The following is an 18,791-nucleotide window of genomic DNA, read 5'->3' as shown; positions in this document are numbered from 1 at the left end:
ACTGCTATGTGTCCAGTGGTCTTGGATTACAGAAATCCAACCACCTGCTGTGGATGAGTGGAGGACCTGGTGCCTTCCTGGGTCATTCTGCAAGACAGAGCTGGGACGTGTCCTTACCTTATAACTGTACCTACAAATGTAAAACATGCCTGTGTTCAGTAACCTAAATAAAATCTACAGATTTTGTCCTACATAATGTACCTGAAGTCACAAAGGAACTCTATGTTGGCGCAAAACCGTGATACATCTTTGAGCACCTCCCTGAAGCTCTATCCACTGGGAGAAATTTCCTCTCAGCGGGAACAGGATGGGACGTTTGAGAAGCAATTCAATTAACTTCTTTGAAACAATCAGAGTTTTTGAAACATTTGGCTTGCAGCTGATTAAGCTTCTCGCCATGGTGGTAGCTGTCATGTCATGTCTAAATTCTATGTGGAAATCACTGAAGATTAAACAGGTCTTTATCTCATGTTTTTACAAGCTATTCAGAGAAAAGATCTACCTACCATAAAGAATTATTTGGAAGGCACACTGACTTCTATTCTGTTGGTTGGATTTTAACTGCATGAATGCCGATGAACCTCAGTACAACTCCAGGCTTCCATAGTTACCTTTGATGACAGTATTAAGGACAGCAGCTCCCATTGTTTGCAAAATCTCTCAAATGAGAAGAGCTACAAGGAAAAAGATGTAGTGGAATTCTAAAAAATATATTTTTTTTCCTGACAAATACAGGAAACTGGAGTTAGCTGGTAAGAATGATGGGAGAGGAGGACACACAAATAAATAGTATTTCAGTAAGACCATTAAAGCAAGTAAAACTTCAGGTAATTTCCTCTAATTCTGCTGACAGTAACTGACCTGGATTATGTTTTGTTTCAAAATAGTGCTGTTGGGCAGAGATAAGCACAGTGAGAGAGCAGTAAAACAGTTTTTGAGCACAGGCAACTCCAGAATGCATACTTGCTGTCCCTTTAAATCTTGCAAGCTTTAATGCTCCAAGTGCTGGAGGGATATTCTGCAACACAGTTTCAGGCAAATTCCTAATTGAAACTGATCTGGTTTACAGGCAGGAAAAGCGTTTATTTATATTTAAGTATCTTCTCCTTGGGCAGTTAAAATGTGTTTTCAAGAATCAAGCTACAGTAGAAGCCATTAAAAACCCCCAACATTTTCCAACCACACACAACTGCCCCAAATAATTCCTATTCAGATTCAGGGAAAAATTATGGTAAAAATTCTGATACTATGATGAGGTCAGTTGTTGGCAAGTGCTCTCATTTTAATGACAACCATAACAGTCATTCATTAGCACTACTATAACAATCAGATTTAGCTGACGTGGAGTGTATTGGTACACAGCTACTTACTTGAAAGAAATTCTTATCTTAAATGATGACTTACCAGCTCTAAGAACCTCCTCACCACCTGTCTTTGTTTTAAGTTAGTTTCACCATCCAGGTTAGCTGTTTCTATATGGCACAGCCCATCAGGATCACTTGAGGAGAGCAGCAATATGTCAGCAGGTATAATTTCATTACAACGAAGCTGCACAAAGTCTCCAACTTTCACTTCTTTCCAATATCTGCTTATATATTTCTTCTCATTTCTGAAAAACAAGAGGACATTTACAGGACACATAAATAAAAAAAATGCATAGACTGGGATGCTTCTGATAGATCTGGTTAGATTTGTATCAGGAGTACAGTGCCTTTGGAAGATCCTCAGGAACTCTCCAATTACTCTGGGAAAAGCCAATGCAGAGTGCCAGGAGGTCACTTCCCAATGACTCAGAACCAGGTCTGAGTTACCAAGACACTCTTTTAAGACCCAGAGGACATGCTGATGTTAGACTTGACTAAGCAGGATAAACAGGAGCTTCACATATTCTCCTTTCCCTCCCTCCATGCTCTGAGTCACCCATCTGATCCTGTAAAGGGGAGGGAGCCATTGTCTATAATGTGTGGAGTCACTTTTACGGCAAGGGGGGATATGAGAACAGGTCTGGGTGCAGAACACCTGCTTGGTTCCTGAATCTCCTCCATCATGTGCCACCCTCTGATGCACCCTCAGACAGCTTCCACTTATTACCTCTTTCCAACAGGGACAAACTCTGTATAGTGCTGCACACGATATCTGGACAAAGTTCCTAACTGAGAGGAATTTGCACTATTCATCACTAAATGTAGAATTACAAGGACATGTCATGTGTGAAAATGCAGTCCCAGCTGCTCTACTGAGAAAGGACACTGTCATTTCTTTAAAGTATTTCTGCTGTATTTCCATTCTAGCCTTAATGCTGTCTATTACATAGCTAATTTTTGCTTAGTTACCCTGAACCTTTCGTTTTGGAATACAACCACTAAACTTCTCTAGTTTTAAAGGTCATGCTAGTTTGCTACTTCTTTTATTTTTTAACTTTTTCTTGAGAGCAAGGGGGAAAAGAAACAGGTGATTGCTTAATTAATTTTAGCTAAAATTTCAGGTTTTAGTTTTATGGCATGCACAGACTCACCTGTTTCCTTGGCATTTGTGGAAATTGTTTTATTCTGTTGTGCATTTGAAAGAAATTAATTTCAAAACAGCCACAATATTGACTTGGCAAAATACCTCCTGAAAATGGGAAGCTGCTATTCTAACACTTTTCTAAGCTGTCAGAAGGCATTCTGCCGTGTGAGCATCAAGATGGTTGTCACTGCCACTGTAACCAGAGACGGTCTCCTGGGATAGCACTTTCATCTCATCACTCCCTACAACTACCTGAAAGGAGGTTGTAGCCAGGTGGGCGTCAGTCTCTTCTCCCAGGCAACCAGCAGTAGGACAAGAGGGCATGGTCTTAAGCTGTGCCAGGGGAGGGTTAGGTTGGATATTAGGAAGGAATTTTTTACAGAGAGAGTAATCAGACATTGTAATGGTCTGCCCAGGGAGGTGGTGGATTCACTGTCCCTAGAGGTTTTTAAGATGAGACTGGATGTGGCACTTAGTGCCATGGTCTAGTAACCACAACAGTGTTGGATCAAGGGTTGGACTTGATGATCTCAGAGGTCTTTTCCAACCCAGCTGATTTCATGATTCTATGATTTTAACTGGCAGAATGGGATTCTGAGGGAGGGTGAGGTGTGGCAGCTATTTTGTTTTTTAAAGTATATTATTTTAAAATACATCACTTTCAGCAGTAATATGAATAGATTTGTAACCAAGTGGAAATACGGAAGTCCTAACAATGTTGTTACTTTGGGGTTACTAATAGTCATGCCTTCACTGGTGTTACAGGAATTAGTAACTTAATTGCCATTTATTCACATATTTAGCCCAAATCCTGAACAATAAAGGGTTAGGTAGTATAACAAGGATGTATCAGATCAGGTTTTACCTCGCAGAATTTTTTCATCGTCTTTTCATTACATCCAGTTTATAAGGGGAAGAATGAAAATTATGGCTGTGATTTCCATTTTGATAAAGCCTGAAAAGGATTAGTAAGAGCTAAGTGTAAAACATGATAATCTAACAAAGGCAGGTAATGCACATCATCATCATGGCTAGGCTTTGCAAACAAAGATTTGGGAAGGGCTCTACCCACGTTTGTTGCAAGCGCGCTGGTGGCTAAAAAGGCCAATATGAGAAAGGCATGTCTGGTTGCAAAAGGCACAGCAGAAAGACTCCTTAGATGGTATATTCTGCAAGGCTCGATTCTTTCTGTGTTGTCTTTTTCTCTTCAAGGGTGATCCTGCGTGCTTTCTCAAAAGCATCAGCAGCGTTATAGATGGTGTGTCTCCAGACCTCCCGATTGGAGGCCAGAGTAGACCAGTTATGGTGGTCAATATGGCCAAGGCTGAGATGTTGTTTCAGGGAGTCCTTGTATCTTCTCTTCGGGGCTCCTCTCTTGCGGCAGCCGGTGGTAAGTTCACCATAAAGCAGGATCTTAGGGAGGTGGTGGTCCTTCATCCTGGAGATGTGCCCTGCCCAACGCAGCTGTGTTCTCAGTAACATGGCCTCAATACTTGTGACTGCTGCTTGTTCAAGAACAGATGTATTAGTCACATAATCTGACCAGTGGATGTTTAGGATTGTATGGAGACAATGTTGATGGAAGCGTTCTAGGAGACGCAGGTGGTGGCGGTAGATGACCCATGATTCAGATCCGTATAACAGAGTAGACAGCACTATGGCTCTGTAAACACTGATCTTTGTACTTTTCTTCAGGTGTTTATTTCGCCAAACTCTTTTATGGAGTCTTCCGAAAGCACTATATGCCTTTGCTAACCTGTTGTCTATCTCTCCGTCAATCTTGCCATCCGAGGAGATGAGGCTGCCTAGGTAATGAAACTGCTGGACTGATTTGAGTTCTGATTGGCCAGTTGTGATGTGGGGATGATGGGGGACTGATGGAGAACTTCTGTAATCCACATACTAAGTGCTGAAATTACCCATTTTCTTCACAATCAGGCTGAAACAAACATTTAACTTGTCTTGCTAGTGAGTATGAATTGCTTTGAAACCCAGTGCACCATAACAGTACAAATTACCGCACTGCAGATCTGAAGGGTTTGTTAGCTCTGCAATCTGTAACTCTGAATCCCTTTACATGTTTTGTTGTTTTTCATTCTTTTTAATTCAATTGTGGAACTGGCTGATGTACAAATGCATGTACAATGAGCAGCAGTACAAAAGCATGATCAGGCTAAAAACAGTAAGTAGTCCCATACTATGCTATAAGCACTACTATTTTTATTTAATTTCTATTGTTTGAAAAGCATTGCTATTTTAGCATTTCCTCATCCCTCACATGCTTAGCAACTGCCACAACTATATGCACTGTGGCAGGAAGGGTGGATATCAAGCAACACAAGGCCAAATGGCTCTGCTGGAATAAATGAAGTTGTTCAGCCTGGAGAAGAGAAGGCTGCAGGGAGACCTTATTGTGGCCTTTCAATATATAAAGGGGGCTTGTAATAAAGACGGAGAATTTTTACCAGGGTCTGTAGTCATAGGACAAGAGGTAATGGTATTACCTGAAAGAGGGTAGGTTTAGATGAAACATAAGGGAGAAATTTCTTATGATGAAGCCGGTAGGACCTAGAACTCACTGCCCACTGTAGCTGTCAATGCTCCATCCCTGGAAGTGTTCAAAATGGGGCTTTGAGTAACCTGATATAATAATGAAGTGGGGCCCTGCCCCTGGCAGGGGTATTGTACTATGATCTTTAAAGGCCCCTTCCAAGCCAAACCATTCTATGATTCAATGAATTCACAAATGCAAGACCTCCTGCACATGCACCAGGGCCCCAGGGCACAACTGCCTTCATCAGACACACAGGAACAATTTGGCCCAGTATTCCACTCGATCAGCTCTAACAAGGGTCAGGTAATGGATGGAAAATTACTGTCTTCATGGAAAATTGCTTCCTAATCCTCTTCAAACAGAGTTGCTCTATGTCCTCTAGCACAGCTTTGAACTTGTCTCATTGCAGCCAATGAATAGTCACAGCAAGTGTTCTCTGCAGAGTATGGCATAACACTGTTTTCAGATGGGGTGGGTCATGCTAGCTGAACTACGAATACATCAGTCCTTAAAGAGCATTCTTTTAACATGATCAGCCTAATCTTCTGAACACGCAGGTTTGCTCACCTCGAGACAACCATCATACCTCTAGCCAGTGCAAACACAAGTGACCCCAGAGATAAAGTTAAAATTTTGCCATTGATTCTGCAGAGACAGGACTTTGTTGTCCAAGTTTTATATCACCTACTAAATGTTTATTCTTGCTGTTATGCTGCACCAGTAAAGTTTTATGATATAGAGAGTTAGGAATGATGGACTTTCTATAAGAGGAGCCCAAAATGATGACAGTCCTCTGCAGTCTCAGTACAGGGCCTCTGTAGTGGTGCATCCTCCACCCCTCTGCTCTACCTCATCAAGTTTGTTCTACAATCTCAGTAATTCTTGTTAGGCCTTGGCCTTTGTGTAATGACTTGGGCGAAGTGTCCCCTGACCATACCAGGAACTCTTGTGTGGCTAAGGCAGAGTGGCACTGTTTATATCAGGAACACCTGTTGCCTGATCAAGGAGAGGAACGAGAAATAATCAGTCATCCCCTAATAGCCTTAGAAAATTACTCATCTGTATCATAACTCCAGTGGAACGGTACCTCATTGTTACTGGACTTTTGAATAATTTCAGGAATTATTGACTTGGGTTATGGTCAGGATGGAAGTTGATCAATGACTGAAGCCAATCATCTTACAACCCTATAAAGAGAGGCCCTTTGAGCTCTCCTGAACCACAGCAGGCCGCATCAGCATCAGGGTGGGATGCCTCTCAGAGGTCGCAAGCTCTCAAGCTGCAATACTCAGAGGACTGTCACCAAAAGCTGATGACTGGTCCTGGGCTGATATCCCCCACTCCTTGAGGTTCAAGTCTTTCCCATGAGAAATACCAAATGAGTATTTCACTGACACTCAAGTGGAATTTTTAACAGGTACCTTTGTGCATATACCTATACACATGACATCTTTGTGTCTGCGTGTGTGCATGTGTGAATTGATTTAAACACCCTACAGGTAAACTGAGTTACTCTTGTGATTATAGTTAATATTATTCAATCACTTTGTAAATACTAAATTAAGTCAATAATTGAGTGCTGCTAAATCCTCCAGACATAAACTCTTGCCCAGGACTCAGCCACACCTAGGCTCCATCAGGACTTTAGAAAGCAAGGGTGTCTATTCTGAATCTTGTGACCCAATAACAGGATTTCCCTATTAAATCCCTTAGATATCCCGTTGACCAAGTCTGAGACTAAGTTTGGATTGAGCTGCACCTAGGTTCCATGAGAAGTTTAGAAAGCAAGAGGGTCCACTCCAAAACTCATGACTCAACAGAGAAATCTCCCTTACCCCTTGTGACCTTACCCTTTTGCATCCCTGACCCCTTTGTAAATCACACAAAATTGATTCTATTTTCCTTGTATGCGTCATCAATGTAGCAATAGAATGTACCTTGACATCAAACTCTGTTAAGTCACACTTTCACAAATTTATATTAAACCCTGCTTTTGCTAATACCATTGATGGTGACTATTAAAGTGGACTAAACCACTCATTTGTGGCAGCTGCAGGCACTGTTTGCAAGGGACTTTTTAACAAAAGCTTTCGGCAAGTTTAAGTAAACATCATCAAGCCTCCTGAAATATTTTGCTGAAAGGCTTGAAGAATTCTGGCAGGAACAAGGAATGGGAGGCACCATCTCAGTGAATCCACAGTCCCCTTCAGTGGTTGCATAAAACCATGACACGGATATTTAGCCCAGAAGCTAAGAGCCCACAACTCTAGTTCTACCTGCCCTCATTTATCACAAGCCTGAAGATACATTTTATTACCTATAATATACTTAAGGCTGATGCTACAAGAAACAAATGCTGCAAACCATGATGAACCACAGGAAGAAGTCAGAGATACTAAATCTTTCAAACCCGGAGAGTTACATAAAAGTCCTCCAAATCAATATGCTGCCATGAACTACTGACATTCTGCAAAAGGAATAGATAGATATTGTTGTTACTTGCTAGTTAAATCACCATGATGAACTATTAATTTTAGACCAGCTATGCCCAGATACTATAATGTGTTGTGTTGAGCTCACATATTAAAAATGTGCATCCTCCTGCACACAACCTAATCTTTATCAATACATTTGCATGCAAAGAATTTATCTGTCATCTGTGGTTTAAAACCACAGTCACGTAAATCTTCATGCTTCTCTCTGCCACAATTGGAAGCAGAACTTGCCAGTGCTTTCACTTTTCTGAGCATATCGTTGCAGGTAAACATTGACTGAAATGTAAAGATAAATAGCTAAAAAGTCAGCTGGTACAGCTGCATTGACATCAACACTTGTTAGCCGACAACAAATGTCGCCCAGGCAGGAGTCAAACTCCTCTAGAGGTTAATGTTATTTTGCCATGATAAAGCATATCTGCTTTTGAACATTAAAAGGAAACTCTGAAAGATCCTTTCAAGTGTATGAACACAGAGAAAAATATGTTATTGCTATTAAAAATTTGTATTAGTCTACCTACTGCACATATTTGACCTACGCTCTGTTTTAAAACAGAACAGCCTACAGGTTTGTGCCAAATTTGAGACTGGCTTTGGTTAGCAGCAAAACTGCTACTTTGTTCAGCAAAAACTGAACAAATCAAAAAATATTGATGATTTTTTTCTTCAAATGTCAGTTTATAATTTGAAAACACATAAACTCATAAATTACATTTTCTTTTCCTATTAACTACACTTTTCCCTCTTCTGGTCTCCTTTGCAATGTGAGCTGATAAAGATCATGCCCATAATTTTGGTTTCTGGACATGTAGATACCAGTTTATATCTACACAAGGCTGAAGATTTTCAAACCATCTCCATTCAAATATTACAAAAATAATTGTTTACTTCTATTGAATGTCTTTTTACTGTTTTGGCACAATAAGGAATTATTAAAAATTACTTAAGATAACAAAACTAAACATCTTGCCTCTTCTTTCTCTTTTTTTTTTTTTTTTAAGTTTGGGAAAATTATCATAAGTAATGCATGGTATCATAAGTAAAGAAATATGAAGGCCATGCAGCTGTAATCTGTTCCACTTGTGCGAGGCCTGCATACTAGAAATTTTATACATTAAATTGAGAGGATGGGGACTACTGGGTAATCATTTTTGTTCTTCATTTCCTGTACTTTTCCAATGACAAAAATTACAGTTAATGAGTGGGATGGCTGATGCAGATTTTCTCCATCAAATCCAGTGAGTGACTGGGGCATCTGTGCTTCTATGTAACTCTGCCCTAGCTTAGTCCCAACTAAGCTCCTATATTCATCTTAGCAGGTTTTGTAGAATATACTTATGAGAAGATTAGAAGATGTTCTCTTGTACCTATCGAGGTGTTCAGCCTGTTCTGTCTGGCTTACACAGCATAACTCTTCTTACATATATTGTGGCTACAACCCAGAGATTTTCAAGCCTCTCAAAACACCCAAGTGAAATCTTGTTTCCCAGTCCAAGCCCATCCGCTGACCTGCTTTTGAAGTAACAATCGTCTGCACTTCAAAAGAAATCTGACTCCTTTGCCTTTCCTGCCAGCTGAGGCTGGCCATTGAACCAGTAGGATTTTAAAGAAACACAGCAAGAAATTAAGTCTGTGGTAGAGGAAAAGCCCTCCACAAAAGACAGGTGAAAGAGTTGTTGGCATGTACAAGGCATACTTTGGACTGATTCTTGATGTCAGCCAGGTCCTTCATCTCAGGAGGTAGAAATAAACTAGGGTAGCACAAAATATGTTTCAGGTGCATCTCTGCTCTCAGTGACTTAAAATATGTTCAAATCAGCTGGCTACAAGTGCCGTGACAAGTCTTCTGGTTAGAAGAAAGCTAATTAAAAAACACTTGAAGCTAATTAGCAGGACCCAAGCAGAACAGCAACTTCTGAAGGAGAACCTCAAACTGTAACACAAATACGGAAGTGTCATATCAGCCCAAACTATCTTTAGGGAGGCTCCAGCATCCAGCTGTTTGTCAACAGGTACTTCATGCTCATACAGTTCTCCTAAATTGCCTGTTCTTTCCCTTGCCTGGGTTGGAGCCTTCACCTTCAATCCCCCACCTCTCCACCTCCCACACTCCTGTAGATGTGAAGAAGGTTCACGCTAATTGAGCTCATAAAAATGTAGCAGTAAACCTGCATTATATGGGAAAACTGTGGTTTAAGCATGTTTTAAAATGGCTTTTTTGTGGTCTCTGCTAACTCATGTTTCTTCTTCCCAAAATCCCCCACGGCCAGTTCTTATCTCTGTCTCAGGAATGTCCTGAGAAGATATCAAGAAGTCTTCTCATTGGTCTCTTATTAACCCCTTCCTTATTTGGCTGTTCCCTGCCTGATTGGTGTTTTGTAAGACCCCTTACCTTACATGGTCCCTTTTGACCCTCCCAAGAGCTTTATAAACCCCTAACCACAATAAACTCTCTCTCTCGCCTCCTCTCCACGAGCTGTGTGCTGTCTCTCCGGGAGCCATGGGACCTCGTGGGTGGGGGGAGGGGTGAGCACCTAACCCCTCCATGCGTCCAGGACCCTGAAGAAACCCCTGGAGCTGGAGTAACCCCTTCCCTATCCACCTCAAGCCTTCGGAAATGGAACCCCACAATGGGAGGAATGCACCCAGATAAAAACACTTCAGTGGCAAGCAGAGATTTGCATGACTCATCACAGCCTACAAAAGTAGAGCTGGTGGACAGCACCAAAATATGTGAGCAAAACTGCTGTAATTTATAACCAGTACCAATTATGATTTGAAAACTAAGGGTGTAGCAGTTCTCAGAGTTTAAAAACAAGCTATCTGTGAGACCAAGGCATACACTGCACAAAGTCTGAACATGTCAAGTATCTATGGAAACATGCTGTGAACCATTTGTGTACAATTACAATGTTGTGGTAAAATGAAGGAAAAACATGTAGCATAAGTTAATGCCAAAGGAGGTTACATAGTGCCCAGAATATGTCTCCATTTCACCACACATGATAACATCTGTTTCTATGAAAATAAATCATGAAGAGACTCTGAATCTGATATTAATCAGACAAAACAGATTAATAGTGTGTGTTTCAGAGAAACATTGAAGAGAATGAAATCTCTCCATGACTGAAGTTTCTAAATAGACTCTGTAATCTTCACATTATTTTAATGGCACTTAAAATATATTTTCATTGACTTCAAATATAATTTTTTTCTTTTTTTGGAGGATTAGCATGTGCTAATGCATTTTACAGTTGCAAGAAGCAAATATGCATGTATAGCAATGATGAGGCATAAAGGTATTTTTTAATTAAATTTACACTTTCTGAAAATTGTTAATTTTTCTGCTACTAGTAAAACTTGCTATGAAATAAAAAGTACTCAGGAAACCGCAATGATTCAGGCTTATAATGTGGAAGTAATAATTTAACTTCTCTTGGCAGTGTTATCTCCATTATACCTCGTGTTGAAAGAAACCTCACTATTGTTAACTATAATGAAACATTTGCTACCCAGAATAAATGATTTTTCAGCCAAGAAACTTGTTGTTGCAATAACAACATAAAACATAAAAGCAGAACATGTAATGAAACTTTATACAAACTGAAGAAAGAAAAAGCTGCCTTTTAGAACTTGATTTTAAAACTAATACTGTTCCAGAGAGACATCTAGTATTAGGATCTCTGTAAGTGGTATGATTCTCAACACTCTCATGTCTACTGGCAAAAATGCTAATAAAGTCCTATCACTCTTCAGTAAACAGATATACTGGGAGAGACGACTATCAGTTGCTTTATATACAGCAGGACAGATAGGTAATGTTTAGTGTTGAGGCTTTCTAAAAGGATATCACACAAGGAGGTGGAGAAGTGGAAGAATGGCCTGGATGTGATCACACTCACAGCCAGGTAAGATTCTCATCCTGATTACCAGAGCCATCACAGACATTAACACCGAATGATTACATTACAGTGCTGCTCCAAGCCACTGCAAAAAGATTCAGCAGAGCCTGGCACTCTGAAAACATGGAAGAAGAAACAATTCCCTGCCTGAAGGGAAGCCACTCAAATAGTAGATACGCAATGACACAAATCTCCTGCATCTTCCTAAACAATCAAAGAAAACCAGGAACTCTTCCTACAGTGATCCTAGGTGCCAAATTTTGGTAAGACATGAGATCTATGTAGAAGCCTTCCAGGGTCCTTGTCCCCTAAATGGATAATTAATAGCATGAGGACACTTGAGAATACCATCCATTCAGGTGCTAGCTAGAGGAACAAATCCAGCGAACTAAATCCTCCAGTGGACCAACTCCTCCGTTTGGTGCTCTCCCACTGCATTTAAGGCAGTGACCATTCCAAGGGAGTTCTTCATATCTTAATGGGACATCCTAAAAGGTAAATTTAGCATGGCTCTGCACAGTCACTGAGGAAAATACCATTCTTTAACAGAATCAGACATTTCAATGGAAATTTTATTCCTTCTCATTCCTGTTGTTCTACACATCTGCCTCATTTGATCTCAGGACAACCTGACCCAGGACATAACAATGCATTAGTATATTCACTACATACACACAAAAAGCCATTTGTACAGAATTTCTAAAGAAATGTACTTCTGAAGAAGTGCAACAGTTTTTATTTGAAAAAATCATTCCAATTCTTTCAGATTAACACGAGACAGCTGAAAGATTTTTTTATCAGAAAAGGTACTTACTGCTAATTACATACATGGTCCTGATGGAGTTGTTCACTGATACTCAGTTGGGGAAACTACTTTTCTGCACATAACTGCACATATCCTTTAAAATTCTAAAGGGCACATCTTACCGAACCACTGCAGTAAAGCGCTCTAGAAGTTAGCATAGTTTGGCTATTTAATGTTAACAAGATAATTAGTGAAAAGAACATTTGTAATTCATCATTTTCACATTTAACAGGCAAAATCAATGTCTCAGACTGAATCTAAGTGTTCAACTTTCTCCAGTTCCCCCTAAAATCATTAAGTTTTACATTTTCCTTCCAGTTCTGTTCTTGTCTGGGTAACATCCATCCATGACATCCATTTCATTTGGATGTTCTCATCTGTTCTCATCTGGACAATCTAAAGCACAGGTTGAGGACAGGAAAAATACTGAATACCAGCTGAGATCTCAGTGGGTCCCAGGGTCCAGTGGTCACATTCAGAACAACTGAAGTTACGTTTTGCATGTTGTTGCCTCTAAATTTCTTCTGGCTGCAATTCCAGAAATTAGCTTTAGCTCATACACCAGACTTTGTTACTCCAGTGCCACACAAAACTAAACTGCTTACAGAACTGGTGATGATTAAAAGAAAAAAAATTGGAAAAAACCTCTTAGCTGTAATATTATTGGAACAATCTTGCAGAGAAAAACAAATTTGGATGCTACTGTATATTTGCAGAAAAGTTTTTTCTACTCTAAACTAATGTGTGAGACTGTATAATATGTGGGTTACTGACTTGCAAGGATATTGGAAGGATGCATTGGTGCACTTGTTTGTAATCTTATGAATTATAATTAACTGTAGAGTTTCTAAGAAATTCCTTTCCCATTGTATGAGGACATGCATTCAATGGAGATAAACAGGAAAACCTCAAACTCAAGCACACTCAGGCACACCTCTGTTAACAGCAAGAGGTACAAAGGGAGATTTATGGTGCTATCCTAGATAAAATTGTGGTCTATCTCCACAGCTATTTAGTGAGAAGAAAGACACTGGGGTGCTGGAGCATGTCCAGAGGGCAATGGAGCTGGTGAAGGGTCTAGGGCACAAGTCTTATGAGGAGCAGCTGAGGGAGCTGGAGTTGTTTAGACTGGAGAAAAGGAGTCTCAGGGGTGACCTTATCACTCTCTACAACTACTTGAAAAGAGGTTGTAACAAGGTGGGGGTTGGTCTCTTCTTCCACATAACAAGCAACAGCACAAGAGGAAATGGCCCCAAACTGTGCCACAGGAGGTTTAGATCAGATATCAGGAAAAATTTCTTCCCCAAAAGGGTGGTTAGGCATTGGAACAGGATGCCCATGGAAGGGGCTGAGACACCATCCCTGGAGGTATTTAGGATGTGTAGATGTGGCACTTAGGAAGTGGTTTAGTGGTGGACTTGGCAGCGCTGGATTAACGGTTGGACTCCATGATCTTAGCATTTTTTTCCAACCTAAATGACACGGTGATTCTATGATAAATCCCTGAGTGACTCCCTGAATTCAAGCATAAACATCCACCTCCAGCATCAGTACATTCCCAAGAGGGAAGGAGCAGTAAAAGGCACTACAACTCAGAAGAATCCTAATATTTCCATGTAGCTGGCAAAGAATAGGCTTTAACTTGTTCTTCAGGCTGATCTGAAATGCACAGCTGAAGTTTGACACACAGTGACTTCTCTTAGGCTATATCTAGCCAATTCTTCTATATTTAGCTGCTCTCATAGGTTATAGAGCCTGTCTTTATGTTTCTGGATCACTACTTGCCAGCAAGACAAGGATACAAATGCCAGGAAAAGCAAACAGCCTCAGGCTGTATCTTAGTAATAAGAGATGTTTATATTACCATATTGTTCTCAAAACAAAATTGAAAAATCTGAAAATCTCTAAAATTCTGCTATAAAATAATAACAAGGTGTTTCCCAAGGGTGCTTTCTTAATGAAAATCATTAAAGCCCCATCTAAACTGGGATGTGGGAGCACTTCCCAGTATTCATGTCCAAGCACACAGACTGGGCTGGATCCTGCATTAGATTGAAACCAGGGTGCGTGTAAGCCTCAATTTGCTACGCTCTAGGTCCTAAAACAGTTTGAATTCAGCCTTGTATAAGGCTGTTTCACAGAAATTCACAGAATATAAAAATGTTCCTGTCTTCCATCAGAGAAGAGTTAGAAGACCAAGCTTCATGCAAATCATATGCAGTGATATGAATCTTTGAAGGTTTGAGTCAAAACAATTATGCTTAGAGATGCAAATTTTATATTCAAAATTCTTGGTGAAAGTAAATAATAGAGATCCATATTGAAGAAGTGAGAAACAGAAAATGCAAAATTCTACTATTTAAAGGAAATGTGGGATGCCTTTAGTAACATTTGAGTAGTTCAGATTCAACAACTTGACTACTGTAGGTACCTACATATAAAAAACTCAGGAGAAGAATTCACTTAATGCTTTCAGTGTCAACTTGACTATGTTGTCATGCTATCTGTTGCTTCCCTTGAATTAAAGATGTTGGTCTTCACCTCATTAATATTCCAAACTAACTGAAGCCAGTCAATGAGTGTAGTTGAATATGAAATACTAAGCTAGAATAATACTTTTCACAATAATGTTTTCACAGAGAGAAATACAGTCCTTTCCTGTCCCACTGATTTACAATCAAAATGACTATGAATTATAGTGAGCCCAATGGAATTATGAGTTACAGTCACCTAATGCAGACAGTACATCTCATCCTGTTAATGACCTTGTAATTACAGAGCTCTGCAGGGAAGCACCTTTGCCACTTGACCACAGCTACTGAACTATCATCAATAAAAAGGTTAATTTATAAAGAACAACATACCATCAGTACAAATTTTGATAGCCTGTTTCCATCAGTTTACCAGACAATACATTTTCACAATGAAGTATACGTTTCCATAATAATTCCCATAATAATTATCCACACTTCTAAAAAAACATTGAGGCGATTATAACATGATTATTTTCAAGAGCTTTTTAGTTGTCAGATGTGTACATATGACTACATATTTAAACAACATCTTACAAATATAAACTCTTCTTAACTATTGCCCTATTATAAAGAAGTAGCATTATTTGTTAATGCTGTTTCACGGAAACTCTTTTTTAATTATTTTGAAGATTTTAAAATCTAAGCAGGCCAACTAACAGGAATCTATATTGTGCTTTGATTCTTTTTTCATAAAAGGGTTACCTCATCAAGTTCAATCTTCCTTGGAAATTACTAAATAAATTATTTGCAAATATTGTTCTTACAATCAGAAAAAAAAGTTCATGCATGATTTTCACTTATTGTTCACTGAACTCCAAAACCAAGCTACAAATCTTGGCCCAAATTCAGCAATGTATCTAAACAGATGTCTAAACTCAGGCAGAAAAGCACTCTTTCTGGCCAAAATCCAGAAAGAGAAATTCTCTGTAGTTCACATTCATACCTTCCTTGGGGGAAAAATGATAAAACATCGAAATTCAATACCCTAGAAAAAATAAATTTCAAGGTCTTGATTGCAGCCAAAAGAAGAAAGTGACTGGCTTTTGAAATGCCCAGAAACTGAGCATAGAGCAAGCCATTTCAAAGAGACTACTTACTGAAAGGGTTTGAAACACAGAGGGGAAACAAACAGCCTAAAAGAGCTTGTGAGATCTGAAACACCTTAGTAGGTGGTAGCCACCCTGGTCGTGGGAAGAGAAAAACAGTACTCAGCAGCCTGGCATACACAGACCAAAATGTTTGTGCCACAACCTCTAGGCGGAAGCTAACTTAGAAAGGCAAGAATATTAGTTTTGAAACTGAACTCCAATCTGATCTCACAATATGCTATTCCAAATGAAACCAATCTAGTCCTGCAGACAAAAGTTGTGGACCTAATGAAAGAAATTTTTACTCATAACCCTTCCTCACAAGTCTGTAAGAAATTAAAAAGAAATTAAAATATTTGAATCTCAGTTTTTTAGAGGTCGTACATCACCATTTTCATCTCTATTACTCAAAGCAGTAACCGAGGGTTATTTTTCATTCCTCTCCCCATCATAAAAAACATAAATGCGTGCCTTTCGTTCCCTCCCTAATGCAAACTCTTATCAAGACACTCATTTCCAGTCTTGCCTCCATCCTTTTTCCCCAGTTGTTTTGCTACAATCACATTCCTTCTTTATCCTCAGCAATTAGTGGCTGAGGATAAATGGCTCTTTGCTGCATCCAGTTGAAAGCTAAATCCTCTACAAAACACCTTCCACCTCCTTACCTAGTCTTTGCTATACCTCTGTAAGCATTGATCTTTCCTGTTAGCACCTCATGCTTGATCATGTATCTTTTTTTTAGGATTCCTCTAATGGATGAAACACTTTTCCAGACATTAAGTGGATTGCATTTAGTTCTATATCTGTGAGGTTAACTAAGGAGAAGTCTTCGTAAGGAAGACACCCCAGTTTGTAAAACTCCTAAAACTCAAAGTCATGGTTGCAATCTCCCTCTGATACGAGGCTTACTCATCAAAGGAAAATAATCTCTTATCTGCAGGCATGAATTTAGACCAAGCTGCTTTGTAAACGCACAGTACAAATTCTGAAAATGCTTTCCCAACTATCCTCAACACAATCCATCAAACATACATCAAGAGTTACTCATGTCATCAGAACAGAAATTCATTCTAGACACCTTCCAACATACACTTGTCACTGCACCAGCATGCTACTGGCTTGCGTGCTGCCTAAAGCTCTGTTTGTCTATAGAGACAACAGCCACACACCACTGCACTTTCAGAACTCCCTGACTTACATATAAGCTGTGATATTAGAGCAAGAGTGTGGTGTGAGAAAGTTGTATAAATTCTTCAGAGTTAAGCTACTGCAATATTTTTTTTTGCTTAATCCAAACAAATATGTTTCCTTGACATTTTTAGACTTATATTCATTTATTCTGCATAAAAATAAGCAAAATGTTTTATGGAGCACTGGAAAGCATCTCTAGTAATTTTTTGTTTAAGATGAGAAAAAAAATTGCTATTGGCCCAAAGCCTTGTTTGAGAACTCTGCATAGAGAGTATCATTTTCCTTCATCTTTTCAAACATGACACAGCAGAAACGATATCATCTTAATCTGGGCAGCAATGCTGTAGGCAGCTCCAAAATGTTCCTGTCCTACAGAGCATGCCTTCAAAAAATCCAACCTGATAAATTCTAAAAGTAAAAGGAAACCACTGAGTTCTGCAAAGGTTAAAGTTTTTGTCACATACATATACACAGGCATATTTAGTCTCTGGAGACTATCAAATGAATCTGTCAAATTCACATGCTGAATATATATTGAGGGCTGCACTCCTAAAATGACTTCCAGGAAAGTAGACAGGAGACATTAAAAATAATCTCAGTGGACTCTTTACCTTCATTTTCATACACAGGGCATACTAGTTTTTAGAGAGAGGCTACAGAAAAATTGTCAGTGTTGCAAAGATCCACCTCTGAGCAGCAAGACTTGCTCAGTTACTCCCAAGAAATATAGTGAGGGAAAACAAATTTCTTTATTTGTCTTTCACAGCCAGCTTTAGTTCATTTGGTAAAGTATCTTGAGTTCTGTACATTTAATGACATATAAAACTAAAGGAAAGAGGAATATTTGTGTATGTGCAATATGTACAATACATCCTACCACACTTCGTTATCAATCACACTTTACTTCCACATGAGTTCATTTGGGAAACATTACAGAAATAGCATAGATCCAGTTTTCACACTTTGATTTAGAATTATTCTGAATTTATTTTTTTAATAAATCTGGAAACTGAGGATAGTGACACTGAAAAGTCTTCCCAAAGGATAGAGGTATAATGATATAATCCATAGATTGGGATTTTATGATTAATACAGTTTATCAATAGACTCTATTTCTTATTAGAGTGAATTTTATGCAAAGAAATACTACAATCAAAACTGAGAATAGAATGTATCATTCTAGCTGGTCTACCTTGATACAGTAGTTCTGTGCCCCTTAAACCCTTAACAGAGAGGTAAGTAAAGTAAGGCAGTAGATAGGAAAGCAGAAATCCAGCAGGATCCAATTTTTCAGTGAAAATACTTTATCTTTTCATATGCACATACTGATAGCTATCTTTGAGTCAAAAAGCCTCAAATGTTTTAGCCTTGCAGTGGAATTAATATTCTGTACTCAGTTTAACCACCTTAAACTTCAATGCTGAACTCGGCAGAGCTCTATCTGCTGACAGCTATCCCTAAAGTTACCCAGTATTTAGCTGGACTCAGGTGCTTGGAACTCAGGCTGGACTCAGTATTTCCCCAGCAAAACATTACAAGACATTCCAAGCCACACAAGTCCAGACTGGACTTCAAAACCTGTTTGAAGTCCTGTTTGTTGTATCAAGTGATTATTTACTTGAGCTACCATGCACAGTAACAGCTTCAAAATGAAAGGTTTTAAATATGGGTGTGGGACTCTGACAATCCTATGTTTATCACAGACTGTGAATTT

At 39.2% G+C, this 18,791-nt stretch overlaps 1 protein-coding gene across 2 annotated transcripts in view; it reads right to left on the bottom strand.

The window, feature by feature from the left end:
* ATP10A (ATPase phospholipid transporting 10A (putative)) overlaps positions 1–18,791 on the bottom strand; it is a 115,400-nt gene that overhangs the window by 67,194 nt on the left and 29,415 nt on the right. For both annotated transcript variants that reach the window (XM_027674848.1, XM_027674850.1), the window contains exon 2: positions 1,405–1,609. In XM_027674848.1, the coding sequence (XP_027530649.1) occupies positions 1,405–1,609 (205 nt within the window). The remainder of the gene's footprint in view (positions 1–1,404; positions 1,610–18,791) is intronic.

The sequence above is a fragment of the Neopelma chrysocephalum genome, unplaced genomic scaffold, assembly GCF_003984885.1.
Source record: "Neopelma chrysocephalum unplaced genomic scaffold, ASM398488v2 Primary Assembly neopelma1_25, whole genome shotgun sequence".
Lineage (NCBI taxonomy): Eukaryota > Metazoa > Chordata > Aves > Passeriformes > Pipridae > Neopelma > Neopelma chrysocephalum.
This window is presented reverse-complemented; position numbering and strand designations above follow the sequence as displayed.